At 39.0% G+C, this 15,836-nt stretch overlaps 1 protein-coding gene across 9 annotated transcripts in view; it reads left to right on the top strand.

The window, feature by feature from the left end:
- The window catches only part of ofd1 (OFD1 centriole and centriolar satellite protein), a 197,881-nt gene that overhangs the window by 21,112 nt on the left and 160,933 nt on the right, over positions 1 to 15,836 (top strand). For all 9 annotated transcript variants that reach the window (XR_015424319.1, XR_015424317.1, XR_015424318.1 and 6 more), the window contains 7 exons: positions 9,888 to 9,918; positions 10,740 to 10,841; positions 11,283 to 11,425; positions 12,095 to 12,184; positions 13,474 to 13,557; positions 14,286 to 14,392; positions 14,815 to 14,934. Coding sequence is in view for 4 of the 9 variants with exons in the window: in XM_087132892.1 (XP_086989018.1) it covers positions 9,888 to 9,918; positions 10,740 to 10,841; positions 11,283 to 11,425; positions 12,095 to 12,184; positions 13,474 to 13,557; positions 14,286 to 14,392; positions 14,815 to 14,934 (677 nt within the window). In the remaining 5 variants the exon portion in view is untranslated. The remainder of the gene's footprint in view (positions 1 to 9,887; positions 9,919 to 10,739; positions 10,842 to 11,282; positions 11,426 to 12,094; positions 12,185 to 13,473; positions 13,558 to 14,285; positions 14,393 to 14,814; positions 14,935 to 15,836) is intronic.

A 15,836-nucleotide genomic window follows, 5' to 3' on the forward strand; every position in this document is an offset into this window, starting at 1 on the left:
AAAAACGAATTGGAGGAAGCCGCGACCGATTCTGAATGAGCGGAACTTTTAGAGCAACTGGAAGATTTACAAATCGAAAGATGCGGCAGATTAGAAGTGATAAATCGAGATACCAACAAACTTCAAGGTCAAATAAACCGCATCAAAGAGATGATTAAAGCGGTAATGGACAAAAACTTGACATTGGGCGAAAAGATACGAGTGTTGTTTAAAGAACAGGGCATTACGATAGCGAGCATTTTAACAGCCTTTGGTTTAGCCGTCAGTACGATCGCAGCTAGCGTAGTAGCCTCGGTTAGAGCGGCCGGAACTCCGGAACTGGGGCCAGAGCCTGGGCCAAAACCAGGGCCAGAACCGGCACTGGAACCAACCCCGGCACCACCTTCAAAAGGTGGTATAGTCGACTGGGTCAAACAGCAACTTTGGAACTTGGCAAATGCTTTGAAAAAACTTGGCCTGAAAATGCTGGCGGCTTTCTCGGTTTTGAGAAAGTGGGTTTTTCTTTTTGCCTTTTTATTTTTTTGCCTAAGTTAATAAATTGTACAACATGCATCCGAGTGCCGTAACTGCAGATGTTCGGACCGTCAATGACAATTTTTCTTCGTTGTGGACGTGTAAAGGTTTCTTTTCGGGGGTTGCTTTTGGAATAGGACCCGACTTTAAAATTTTTGGAGTAGGTTCTTTTTTTTCAGCTTTTTCTTCAAAATCAGTAATCTCTGAAATGCTGCCAGAATTTAAAGTTGGAACATGTAACCGGTCTGCATGTTGGCGGTCGCGATTTGTAAATTGTTGTTGTATCCGTTAAATGTTCCAATGCCCAAGTCCATGTCCGAGGGCACTAAATATAAGCCGGGTGCCACTACGAAATTTAAAGGCGTTTTCGTGTATTGTAGAGAATCTTGAAATTTGTCTTTACTTCTAGGTCGGGCACCGAGTTTATCAAAGATTCAACTATAGTAATAAACTACCGTTGAGCGTCTAGTTCCGTTCCCGGTGCCATTGCGCTCATCTTTGTGCCTGAGCTCCCAAAAATGCGTAAACGTATGCCCTAATAGACTCATTTACTTTTGTGATTCCCACGTCCGTCAAATTAGACTTTTTCGGGATAAAGTCCCACCAAGGCAGAGTAACTGCATCTGATTGTTGGATCCAATACCGCCAGAGCATTTTGGCGGTTTAGCCCAACCAAAGCCCATGTAAGTGGATCCCGCATATTTGCCGTTAATTTGTAAATCGTGTGCCTCATAGTTTTTACCGGGGACAGGGACGTAGCCTTTGTCGTAATAATAGGCCGTGCCTAGCCCATTTGATAAAGTATCTCGCGTTTGTTTAAAAGATTGATTTTGGTCGTCGACGTATAATAATCAAGTGTTTATAAATTTTCGTAATTGTTGTGCAGCGCAGCGAAAATGTTGTTGCTGGGAATGGACATCACGCAGTCGTTAGATATTTTTCGTACCGTATAATATACGTGAAAGTTAAATAGGGCAGATACATATGGATGGGGATCAGATAACAGCTCGAAACCCACCCCGTCGCCGCGCAATACACCGCAAAATTAAATTGGTTCTGATAGAACTAAATCGGTAACCTGACGATTGACGGCTTTGTCAGTTTAACTCTCGGTAACTTGTGCGCCGTGGTTAAATTTGGAAATTCGGCTGAAAATAAATAGTCTTTACTTACAGCAATTGCCAAATGACTAAAGTTGTGTCCCATCTTTTAAATAAAGCTTTCTAAAAAGGGGGCGCAGTGGGGTAAGCGGGTGGCAGATCTTCGTATTTAACCGACTTGTGCAAACTTATTCGCCAAGTTTTTTCATAAGGTCTTTTTTAAGAACTGCCGCCCTTTTGTTGGTAAGTGCTTCTGCTTTTTTATTGACTTGGCGCTCAAATTCTTCTTTACTCGTCGATTTACTTTCTTTCAACTTTGTCGTCGTGTTTGACCGAATTTTTTCTTTCATTTCGTTAAACTTTTTAAGCTCAGACAAAATTAAGACAAATTCTTCTTGAGAAATATCGCCGTCTTCAATCGCATGCAAAACGTATTCGTCTATAGTTTTTAGCTTGGAGTCTGCCAGCACGTGAATTTGATCGTGCTTTTTAGTTTAATGGACCAGGCGGCGCCTGGCGTATTTCAATACCGCGTAATCACCAAATGCGCCTATGGCAAGGCCTTCCATTGCTAGTCCTATAGGCCCGGTAATTATTCCCATTATTGCAAGGATGCCTATGGCTGCCGAAGTGGCGCCTATGGCCTCTACGCTGTATCCCACGTAGTTCAGCGTGGTTAACAGCTTTTTAATCTTTTTGTAACAAGTTTCTCTCGCTTCGTGTTCCCTTAAAATTTGAGCGCGGAGGTCTTCGAATTTTTGAAGCCGGTAAATTTTTGTCGCATTTGATTCGGATTGATATCCAGTTAAGTCTGGATACATGTATTTGACGGGGCATTTGTAGCCATCTTTTTAAAATATACATGTAGGTTTTATAATTGTGTGGTCAAAATGTTTAGTTCGAGAATAAATCCGTCATTTTCATTTTGCAAAAGCCCTCCAGTCTCTGACCTGACGTAAAAGGTCAACTCATCGATATTTATTGGTTTGAACTTTCTATGCGTTTCAAAATCACTGAGGAAATATCTATTTGTTGAAATCACTTGTAGTAAATCAAATGACTGCCTGTTGTAAAAATTAAAGTTGGTATCCAACTGTAGGCAATAGATGTCCGCGAGCTTATCCGATTCCAAGGTGTAAGCTACTTCAAATAAAATGCTTATCCGATTCCAAGGTCTAAGCTATTTCAAATAAAATGCTTATCCGATTCCAAGGTATAACCTACTTCAAATAAAATGCTTATCCGATTCCAAGGTATAACTTACTTCAAATAAAATGCTTATCTGATTCCAAGGTATAACTTACTTCAAATAAAATGCTTATCCGATTCCAAGGTATAAGCTACTTCAAATAAAATGTTTATCCGATTCCAAGGTATCAGCTACTTCAAATAAAATGCTTATCCGATTCCAAGGTATCAGCTTCTTCAAATAAAATGCTTATCCGATTCCAAGGTATCAGCTACTTCAAATAAAATGCTTATCCGATTCCAAAGTATCAGCTACTTCAAATAAAATGCTTATCCGATTCCAAGGTATCAGCTACTTCAAATAAAATGCTTATCCGATTCCAAGGTATAACCTACTTCAAATAAAATGCTTATCCGATTCCAACGTGTAATCTACTTCAAATAAAATGCTTATCCGATTCCAACGTGTAACCTACTTCAAATAAAATGCTTATCCGATTCCAAGGTATAACCTACTTCAAATAAAAAGCTTATCCGATTCCAAGGTATAACCTACTTCAAATAAAATGCTTATCCGATTCCAAGGTATAACCTACTTCAAATAAAATGCTTATCCGATTCCAAGGTATAACCTACTTCAAATAAAATGCTTATCCGATTCCAAGGTATAACCTACTTCAAATAAAATGTTTTTAACTAAAATGACCTTGTCGCCCTTGGAATTATTGATGACTTTTTTCAATTTAAACGTCCGCGGATTTTTTGACAAATAAAATGTGTGAGTCTCCATTTATAGTAAAAGGGTTTTAAAAATCTTGCTCTTCTTTATAAAGTTTAAACTTTTTAACGGCATTGTTAAAATGTTTCTTGGAGACTTGAAACAGGTCTTTTTCGGCTTTTGCAGTTTCTCCCGTCAAGTCTCGATAACACACCGCAATTAGAGCTTGTAGAGGCTTGCCTCTAGAAATTTTATCTTCCAAAACTCAATTAACTTTATATTCGACGAGCCGGGCCTGTTCCGAGGTTAATTCGACATCCAATTCTTGAGATGTCTTGCTCGTTTTAGATTTAGGCTTTTTAAAGACAAAACACTGGTTATATTTACCGCCTACGTTTTCTGCTTCGTCCAAGTACATGTAAATGCGAGTTAATACTAGTCCGCATTCGGGGAAGGCGAGTTTAGATCCTTCTGCTATTTCCATCCTATTTGTATGTGGACAGGCTTCTTCTTTGATTTCTGCATTGGTTGGTTTTTGGCCAAATAAAACGAGTAAATCTCGTTCTTCTGACGGTAAATCCTTGTCCATGCTTGTTATTTATTTTAATAACTGAGGTTCTAATTTTTCAGCTTGGCCGAAAATTTTTCTCATTTTTATTGGGCTAACTGGCCGAGTCTATTGACTCCTCTTCTGGCTGAATCTCTACTTTGATTAAATCTTCGACGTTGTCGTCATATTTAATTACTAACCCAATTTTATATACATGTAAATCAGAATCCAGTTTAGATGCGGGATTAGGCGGTAGTTCATCATCTCGCGCGTGCCTCATCTTTTTATGTTTGCCATCTATGAATACCACGTGATCCATTCCTTCCAACTGGATGCAATTTACGCAGCAGGTACAAGCGGTGTAACCAAAACATTCGAAGCAATTGCCGCAGTCAAAACAGGCTTTGCTGCTGTCCAAGGCATTTGAATTTTTGCACTTGTTAGAATTGAAACAAATTCCGCAATTTGTACATTCACCGCATTCGTTGCAAATCGTGCACTGAGTGCATTTCATGCAGTCGTTGCATTTGTGGCAGTTGTGGCATTCTTTACAATCAGTGCATTCAAATAAACCGTTGGAATTTAAACTATGTATGCAGCCATATGAATTCACCAAGTTAATTGAATTGACCGTGTCTTGGCAAAAGTGGCAATTTACGTTTGTTTTTTGATTTATCATCTCTATTTGATATTTGTCTGATTTCTATTTATTTTTTCATTTTTAAGCGGCGAGTAAATAATTGGGAATAAATATTTCCTTTGGTTTTATAGACTTGTTTTCCTGTCTATAGTCACTCTCACTAAACATACGCAATGCCTTTGATTTTGCACGTCCAGCTTTGCTTGCTCAATTAAATCGTGTTTCGTTTTGTAACTGTTGTCAATTAGCCACACCGTGTGATTGGTAATTAATTTAGCGTATTCGAAATTAGTGGCAAAAATTGGGGGCATTTGACTTTTAGAGAAATGTTGGGAAATTTTTGTCGGTTTTTCTCAAAGCTTTCGGGGGGAAAGCTATTTTTTTTTCCGGGGAGCTGAAAGTCCCGGGGGAAGTCTCTTTTTGTTTTGGAGTCACAGGGTCTGTTTCGGGAAGTCCCTTTTTGCTTGGGAGTCACGAGTGAAACTGGGGAAGTCCCTTTTGGGCTGGGAATAGTGGAGAGGAGGGGGCTGCTCTGTTACCCCCTGTTACCTTCTACTATATCCTATATTATCGCAATGACGTCATTTTCCATTCATAAAATAAACACGACCAAAATCACCACTATGTCTTGAGAGACATGTAAAAAAACTATGTACATGTATATGTATTATCTCTATATTCAAAACTCTAATGCTGGTGGAAAGCAAATTTTGACATGTAAATTGTGGACATTAAATTTTCACATCATATCATGGGACCGTACGGAAAAAGCCTATTTCCATGCACACATTAGCGGTAAAGTTCGCTCCATAAGGCAACCCCCAGAATGGACAGAGCACATGCGAGTTACCAGAGGGGCTACTGGTATTGATGCCCTCACCTCATTTCAAAGTTGTCATTTATTTCTGATAAGTCGGCATGTTTCACTCAGTCCCTTTTCTACCAGACCACAAAAAAATCCTTCGTGTAAGTCGGCATTAAAAAAATTGCGCTTCGGTATCGGGTTTCCTTCCCGCGGTTGCCAAGAAGAATCAAGTGACAAGCCCCACACTTCTTGATTGATGGCTGTTTATGAACAGCACGTGATTGTGCACATCAATACCCCTCTAGTGCTACATGCATGTGCTCTGTCCATTTTGGGGTCGCCTTATTAAATGAACTTGACCATTGCATACGTACGTGTACGTGTGCGGTATGGCAATCTCGAGTCCCGAGTGAGAGAGCTGACTTAGCCAGAGTTTACTGTACAATACATTACATGTGCGTACGGTCTGTTCATTTGGTTCTGCCCCCTAATACTTGCAGCTGCTTGGGCAAACAGTGACTTTGTGGTTGGAGGTTTTCAGTGGGAGTATTTGTGTGGCCTAGATGCAATAATGCAGGGCTCAACACGCGGTACATTGACTTCCTTATGTGCATGTACGTGCATCGTTCAGAGCATATCGCGATAATTTTCGGCATATTAATTTACACAATGTCCCGATATGTGTTTTTATGAACGATACGATATCCGATATCAACATCATATCGAAATATCGTCATATCGAACAGGCTTATGGGGCATCTGCACCACGTGTCAGGGAGGAAGGTCCACCGAATGATTAGTTACGGATAGCAAGGGTCAGGCCAAGACAGTGATAGACAATATAAACTTTGAGACGAGTCAGATATATCCCACCGTACAGGAAAATAATTAATATAATTTAATTAATGATTTGTTCCAAAATTTGAAGATTGACAAAGGCAAGAATGAATACTGAATTTGACAAACAATCCTGCGCTATGGACGGTGATACAATGTAATATGGTGGTGGGTTCGTCCATCGAAAGGTGGAGGCACAAATTGTAAAAGGACGATCACACGGATCTACATGTACATACTTGAACTGGTTTATTCCGGACAACTACAACCCAAAACCCAAAACGGACAAACTACCTGTAATTTAGAGCGATCATTTATACCTGTTGGGTTATTTTTAACTAAGAACAAAGAACCAAACATTCGACCATAACATTTTCAAGGGAAAAACATAAGAAAAAACAAATACAGCGTGTAGCATTGGGAAAACAACTTTATGCGCTCCACCACAAGAGGGCACTAGCGGGACCAAGCATGTTTGCTCTGTTTGCATGAGATTCTGCCTCGCGCACATGTGGCAGTGGTGTATAATGCACTGTCGGTGCAGGCCTTGATAATGCAACAGTAGTGTAAATGCACTGCCCACCGCAGGGTGCGCAATCAGGTAATAGTAGAGATAACCAATAATCATTAACTAATAGTCAATAACCAATACACGTACATGTACATGTCATGTAATTTCACAACACAATGCAATGACTTCCACATTTACGATACCAGATGATATATGGGAAACCCTATCAATATCTGAATTTATACAGTATGATTAATTGTAGTTAAGTTTAAATCGATTAAGTTAGGTTTAGTATAACCAAGTTTCAACTAAGTTCCTATTCAGATCAACTCAGTTCAGTTCCCCAAACGCCAAGCTAAGTCTTCAGGTTGATGTCTGGCACTCCAAATGCCCTAATGAAGTAATATAACCAGAAACGAACCGTGGGTTTAATTCTATAACGATAGTACAGAGCTGTCATGTACGAATACAATGCAATTGACCATGTGACTGAACGTAAAAGGTTGCCGTGAATTCAGTGGACAAATCAACCATAAAATACACGCTTTTATAATCAAAATATGTATCCAAGATTCACACAAAGACTGAAGTGAGAATAATACGAGAATGTGAGATGGTGATTAGGCAGGAAATGCCTCATTCAGACTATTGAAATTATGGATTTTTTACGAGGAAAGTATCCACCGCATTTTCAGTTTGAAGACTGGTCTGGAAAGGGAAGAAACCGCACGTATAACGCACATGTATTCCAAGTCAGTGCATCACAAATAGTATGGAAGGGCTGCATAGCACCGTGATCAGAATATTGACAAGAATATAATACAAAATCAGTGCTCTGGAATATGTGATTGCCGAGCTTTCGGTAACTGAGTACCTTCTTCAGGGCAAGCAGATTCAGTGCATATTTTGATTCAACTGAATCTTCTCGCCCTGAAGAAGGTACTCAGTTTAATACTGAAAGCTCGGCAATCACATATTCCAGCGTACTGATTTTATAAATAATTTTGTCAATATTCACAGATAGTATCATGCGGCAGTGCAAACTCTAATTATTGAGTCCAGTTTCTTCACTGCCCTTGAAAACCTACCGGATACATTCTCACAAAAACAGTAATCAAGTATACAGCCATAAATTCAGTTTCTAGATCAAAGCCGATAACCTGATTACTTCATGCAGATGGACTTTGTTAACTACCAGAGGATGCTTACCAATGACGTAATCGTTTTGATTCACTGATTAGGCTTGTAACCCACCGAAGCTACAAGATGCCTGGAAAGCCAAACCTTGCTGGCCCTGATTGATACAAGCAAAGTCATGAAAAGCCAAACCTTGCTGGCCCTGATTGATACAGGCAAAGTCATGAAAAGCCAAACCTTGCTGGCCCTGATTGATACAAGCAAAGTCATGAAAAGCCAAACCTGGCTGGCCCTGATTGATACAGGCAAAGTCATGAAAAGCCAAACCTTGCTGGCCCTGATTGATACAGGCAAAGTCATGAAAAGCCAAACCTTGCTGGCCCTGATTGGTACAGGCAAAGTCATGAAAAGCCAAACCTGGCTGGCCCTGATTGATACAGGCAAAGTCATGAAAAGCCAAACCTGGCTGGCCCTTATTGGTACAGGCAAAGTCATGAAAAGCCAAACCTGGCTGGCCCTGATTGATACAGGCAAAGTCATGAAAAGCCAAACCTTGCTGGCCCTTATTGGTACAGGCAAAGTCATGAAAAGCCAAACCTGGCTGGCCCTTATTGATACAGGCAAAGTCATGAAAAGCCAAACCTTGCTGGCCCTGATTGATACAGGCAAAGTCATGAAAAGCCAAACCTTGCTGGCCCTGATTGATACAGGCAAAGTCATGAAAAGCCAAACCTTGCTGGCCCTTATTGGTACAGGCAAAGTCATGAGAAGCCAAACCTTGCTGGCCCTTATTGGTACAGGCAAAGTCATGAAAAGCCAAACCTTGCTGGCCCTGATTGATACAGGCAAAGTCATGAAAAGCCAAACCTTGCTGGCCCTTATTGGTACAGGCAAAGTCATGGGTACTTCAGACTGTGGGAAGCCTCTGTCTCCTGAGCTTGTGGTTCCCTATGAATCAGTGGCTACCCATCTACACTCTTGCTTGATATTTCGTGGATTTACCTCCTTATCCTTCAACGTTTGTTTCTTGAAAACTCCCCAGAATTTGCTTGCATAATAAAGGCACAGGCCATTGATATTTTAAGTTTTTACCAGATTGTGATACCAAGGTGGACTGTAGACTATTTCAAATTGAGGTCAAATGAAAATAAGGAAGAGATTTACTACATGTAGATGAATAGGGCTGATATGGCTAGCTTGGGTGAATTTTGGATTGGAATGATACAGAAAAAGGATAATACTTGCTGATTTCTAGTTCCCTCAGAAATCAGCAATCAGCCTTTTGTCTTTGACATACTGTTAAAGGTCCCTTTTGATATCACCAAGTGGTCTTGTAACACTCAGGACTTTGCTTGTGTATACAAACACTACACAAACCCTTTGCTAGGAATGATTTGTATTGATAAAATTAATATGAAGTTGATGATTTGTAAAGAATATGCTCAAGGGGGATAAATTTCTGCTGAATGTGTGCCCAGTTTGGCCTATACACAGTGATGAGAACTTCAAACACATCAAACTCCATTAGACAAGCCGGGTGTTCATGTACATGTATGTAATAATAAAGTGTGTAACATATTATATGTTACACACTTTATTCAACCATGCATAAATACATGTATTGTGGACATCGTTTACTCAACACATGTACATACATGTATATGTTGGAATGACAAATACATCCATTGGTTTACGCAAAATCCTCATAATCTTTAGCTACTTGTATGTACATCAGTTGAAGCTATCATTCCAACAATTCCTTTTTTGGGGGGATTCATTTCAGATTTCAAAAGAGGGCACTTGGGAGGGGTCATTGTACCTGTCAATGAATGAATCTGTGAACAAGATGTGCATTGAGTTCATTACTTTTTCTTTTAATTTGTTGCAGACTGAAAATGTCCGTGGATATCATCCAAAAGGTACGGTTTTGGAAATATTCACTTGAATTAAACCATTAATCATGTCATGATTTGGTTTGGATTTCAACACTTTTAAAAAGTAGACTCTATGAAATCTCTTCAGACACATCTGTTCTCATGTTTAACTGCTGTCCTTGAAGTGGAAAATTGACATACCTACATGTGTGTGTGCCCGGTCTGCAAACTTGTTGTTTGCATTCTAAGCTCTAAACTGCATGTATTTATGCGATTGAACTGATTGAGTTGATTTGTGCAATCAGTGCATTGGTAGCATTGTATTATGCAGTACGACTGAACTGATCGAGTTGATTTGTGCAATCAGTGCATTAGCAACATTGTATTATGCAGTACGATTGAACTGATCGAGTTGATTTGTGCAATCAGTGCATTGGCAACATTGTGTCATACAGTACAATTGAACTGATTGAGTTGATTTGTGCAATCAGTGCATTGGTAGCATTGTGTTATACAGTACGATTGAACTGATGGAGTTGATTTGTGCAATCAGTGCATTAGCAACATTGTGTTATGCAGTACGATTGAACTGATGGAGTTGATTTGTGCAATCAGTGCATTGGTAACATTGTATTATGCAGTACGATTGAACTGATCGAGTTGATTTGTGCAATCAGTGCATTGGTAACATTGTACAATGCAGTACGATTGAACTGATGGAGTTGATTTGTGCAATCAGTGCATTGGCAACATTGTATTATGCAGTACGATTGAACTGATCGAGTTGATTTGTGCAATCAGTGCATTAGCAACATTGTGTTTTACAGTACGATTGTTTTTTTTGTCTTGATACACTGTACATGTAGGTCTTCTGTGGCAACTTCTTTGTGAATTGACATCAAATTTTGGCAGATCCTGTGAGAAGGCAACTCAAGTCGACATTTTGACAACACCAGCTAATACAATTGGTAAATTCAGTTATCCTCAAATGTCAATTTGCTATAAGGTATTGGAAGTGCAAGAGTTTATGAGATCTTCAAATCAAATTCATGTATTCCAGTGGTGTGCATGTGGCAGAAACCATCACAAGACCTGACACAAGTCAGATGGTGGAGCTTAACAGTGACAAAGGAATGCCTTTGAATAGATTGTGAGTTAAATTCAGGTGGACAGGATGTTTTGTACCTTATGTTGATCTTGTGTTGGCCTTGTGAGGTCTTGACCGTTGCTCTGATGTACACAAGGCAGCAGGCCATGGATAAGGCCATGGGGAACAGTAAGACATTTGCACTTCTACTGCATTGGCTCAGTTTCTGAAGGAAAATCTGCAAATGGGCATGGGAAATGGGATTCCCTGAGTCTATCATGTGTCAGCACTTCTTAATATACATATAATTGCCTTAATACAGAGAAGAAGCTTACCGCTGTGGATGAACTGTTTGACAGTGGAATGGATGGATTTCATGAGAGCAATCAGCATGGAATGCAGGCAAAACTACTGTCATTTCAACGAAAAATGGAAACCCGAACTAAGGAAGAAATCACAAAGGAGGTAAGTGCATGCATTCCTGTGTATTGGCATGTGTGAACTTTCCCTCATTCTAATATATGTTTTGGCATGTTCATGCTTTGAAATGAAAAAGAAATTGTTTATCACAAAAGACTTACAAATGTGAAGTTTTAGGGCCTTATCTGCCCTGAGTTGAAGTGCACCCTCATCGGCGAAAGAAAGACTAACTGATGAGAGGTTGTCAACCAGGTTGTTGCAGACGTTGGGCTTGCAAGCAAAGACCATTACCGTACATTCCAGAATAAATGTGTTTCCCATACTCAGTGTCCTCTGCGTCAAACATGCATAAATGTGCCCACCTTTGTGGTGAGTTCATTACCAAGGACTATCAATTTAATTTGAAAACATGCCCTCTTTTGTGCCCACTCAGAGCAGATTGTCTAGTACATCTCATGATTGTTTGGGTTTTCCTCTTATTAATGTTGATAGTGAATTGCAAGTGTTGAGATATACATCCTCCTTAAGTCAAAGAATATTTTATTCAATACTTAAGACATAATAAGCATTGATATCAAAGATGTAGAGCCTCTAGCAGCCATTTATGAAGGTTTCTACCCTTCCATGTATTCATTTTGCATTGTAACTCTTTAAGGTTAACATGCCCTACCTCTCTGAATGGATTGTTTTACAGTGTGTCATTTTCCTCCTTAGGTCTGCCGGTTTAAGGAAAGCGAAGGCAAGAGAATTGAGCTTGAAGAACGAGAGAAATGTCGGCAGGAAATTGCCAAGTCAAGAAGAGAGGTTCGGGATTTTCATTTTTAGTTGTTGTCAAGTGAAATGCTCTTTTTATCTCCATGTAGTTTATCACTGACCACCATTTTTTGTGACCAGCTAGAAGTCTGTGGATTATTCTGTGCTCATTCAAACACCTATACATAGGTGGAAATCTGGGGGTGGGGGACACGTCCCCCCATGAATTTGGTATGGGGGAGGGACACAGTGTCAAATGTGCCCTTCATGTTGTAAGTAAAACAAAATACTGAAGGGATTAATGGATGGAGGATTTTCCCTTTTGAGTTTTTATAAATGGACTAAGATAATAAACACGGTGTGCACAAAAAAGTGTAAATTGATGTCCCCCCTCCATAATCGAGGAGAGGTTTCCGCCCATGCTCTCATCCTACCAGACTCAGACAAAACTCCTGAAAATACCTTGACATACCAAATATCAAACTAAACAAATCAGTTTTAGCCTGCTACTGTATCTTTTCCTGGATGCCGTGCCACACATTGGCACCTACATGTATGAAGTACTCCTCTGTTTTTGTCACCTCTTTAAAAGCCTGTTTTTTTTTTCTGAAGTGAAAATTGGCATGAAGGCTAATTCCTACAGTGTCCATATTTTAAATTCTGTGCTGAGAAATTGATTACACATATTTCAAATTTGTACATGTACATGTATGCTGCTCAAATTAATTTTTCAGATTTTTAGAGCCCGTAATATTAAAAAAAAGACTGAGAAGAATTATCATTGTTTTTCTTCATATTTTGGAATTTAGTCATACGTATATAAATCAGAATAAAAATAAATCAGATTTTTTTGGGATGATTTAACCTTCAGAGGAGGATTGTGAAGTCTTGGAAGTTGAATACCTTAGGTTCTATATGTACATGCAGCTCTATGATGGTTCTTGCCCTAGCAGTAGGTTTTTAAAGCCATTATTTGTGCTATCATCAAAGCAAATCATTAGATCCCTTTGCCTTGTTATAGGGTTTCCAGTACAGTGTTCTCTCTTGTCTTTCGATGTCTTTTTACTGTTTAGCCACGCTACTTGACCATACTGACTGTAAGGAAATAACTTTTATCCATTCAAGAATGAGTAGATCACTCAACCTGTGTGGAATGCACTTCCCCTGCTCTCCATTAACGCTACTTCTCTGCATTGCTGTACATTATGGCAGAAAGTGTTACATGTTCCAGCACCTGTCAGTTCCATGGGGAAGTCTTTGTATTGAAATATTGGAAGTTTTCTTGACTTCTACATATTAGTTATTAAAATGAGAGGTTTCATCATGCTTTTTACATTCAGATGGAGAGTGCATACCAAGCAAAGGTTGAAGCTCTGCAGGAACGAGAAAGAAGTACTATTGAAAGAATTCAACATCATCAAGAGGTTTGTGTATCGGTATTTCATTAAGCTGAGATACATGTTTGTAATGTACAATGGATGGAGTTGAGATGGGTTGGTGTTTGTACGTTTTACAGAACAAACATGATGTAATAGCATATTGTAAGCCAGTGGGCATGTAATGCAGAGTACTAAACAATTGTGAAATAGTTTTTCTGTTTTTTAAATCAAAATCCTGCCATGGAGAAAAATGGTATGTCTTGTGGCAAATAATTTGCACATTCCCCACAAGTCCTCATAGTGCAATCTTTCATGTCGCATTTGAGGTGGTACTTTGTGGCTACGACTTTCATTTTTTATGTTCAAGCATTTTGAATTCTCAGTTCTGATTGGTCAGTCCATGGCAACAAACAGTGTGATATGTAACTGTATTGCATTGTTCATAATCAAACCCCGCGTAACAACCAATTCTAATTTCGCTATTGTTACACTTAAAAGCAAAACACTCCACTGCCAACTTTACTGTAAATTCAATGGTGGCACGTGTATACGCATATCTTTTTGTTTTATTCTGCGTTTCACTTGTACTTGTAAGAAAATTAATATTACAGCAGGTGTGCCAACATGTACATGTGGGTGAATAGCTGTATCAATTGTCATCCATTGATCAATTTGAATTATACTTCTTTGTGGCCATCAATCTCTAATGAAATATAGTACTCCATAGTACTAATATTGATACACTCAGTGGTGTTTTTTTCCTGTTCCTATAGATGGTAGAACGTGAGACCTACTCTCAAAGGCAGAGCCTATTGGAGGAATTACAGGCATTGAAGCAGAAAGAAGTAGAACTGAAAAGAGAGGCCGAGTTGCATAAAAGGTAAAGTCCAGCATGTAGAATTGATCGCCAGATTGTAATTACTCAAATGCTAATTCAAAGCACAGCTGTTTAGCTTCAACTTTCTTCTCTGAAACATGCCTTGTTTAGAAAATGTTCACTTTGAAAGCCGTCACAACCAAAACAAAATAAAATGGTTAGACAACAATGAGCAAGGCAACATTATGGTCAGTTTTTTGGTCTTCTAACATTTCTGGAAAATTTCTAAAAGTAAGTAAATGCTGAGTTTGTAATTTTAATTTGTTTTTCTTGTTCTTGAATCACTTACCATAAATTCACTTATCTTAAGTCAAAAACAACTGTAATGAAAGCAGTTTTAGTTCAGAAACAGAAAACATTTTATCAAGACTAAAATGTAAAATGAAATGCTGCAACAAGATTGATTGATATTGTGAATGTCCCAGGGCAATGAACGTGGAGGAGAGCAGACGGAAAAATATGGAAGAAAACTTGAAGATACGGGAAGCATCCATAGCAACAATTGAAGACACTTATGACAAAAGATTCAAGGAAAAGATACGACAGTAAGTGGACTGGTTTCTTTTCTTTTTTTGCCTTTTTTTTTTTGAGATGATGTTTTGCAACTAATACTGAACCATTTTGCAAGACTGGAAAAAGCTCAAGCTGAAATGTAATTTCTCACCGAAATTTACAGGCCATAATCAGCAATGACCTACATTAACTGTCAGTAATGTAGGTCACTTGTCAATTACCTAGACACGAGTCTGTTGTGGGTTGGACCTACTGGTGATGACTCATGATTTGTTTTTCCGCAATGAAATGAGTTTATCAAATGTTAATTCCACATTGGGTAAAATCTCACTTAGACACATTAAGCCGAGGGAACTGTGCATCCCCGAAGGTATTCAAAATGTCATGTTCCACATCATGACAGTCACAAGTGTTTTTCGTATCTTTGTCTTGATGTTTTTCTGTGGGAAATAAGGGACAACAAAAGAATTTTTTGAATAGTAGTGGTTATCAGTCCATGGTGGTCACTGCATTATCCTGCACACTGCATGTGTTTTAATGATATACATGTACATGTACAGTGCTGGCTGATGCAATGTTTAATGGTGAGTGTGACATGCGGTTATGTCACCCTGTCACATGATCTTTCTGAGTCAATGAAAAAAAAATGGTATTCAAGACAAAGGTATGGACTGCTTTTGATACATGCACAGTCGAACCTCATTAATAAGAGGCCCTTCAGATTTGGCAAATTAACTTGTTAGAATAGGAACCTTGTATTATCAGGAATGAAAACAATGAAAAACCAAGGATTGGGGCCTAAAAAATACCCTTGTTTAATAGACAGTGTTTATAATGTTAGTGGATGAAATGTGCTATCCACCAACTCTCAGTGTATAAGTATGTGTAATATTGTCAGATTGAACTGAACATGGGAAAAGTGAGTGCATTAGGC

Source organism: Acanthaster planci, linkage group LG02, assembly GCF_054643075.1.
Source record: "Acanthaster planci isolate LZ-2023a linkage group LG02, COTS_SCS, whole genome shotgun sequence".
NCBI lineage: Eukaryota > Metazoa > Echinodermata > Asteroidea > Valvatida > Acanthasteridae > Acanthaster > Acanthaster planci.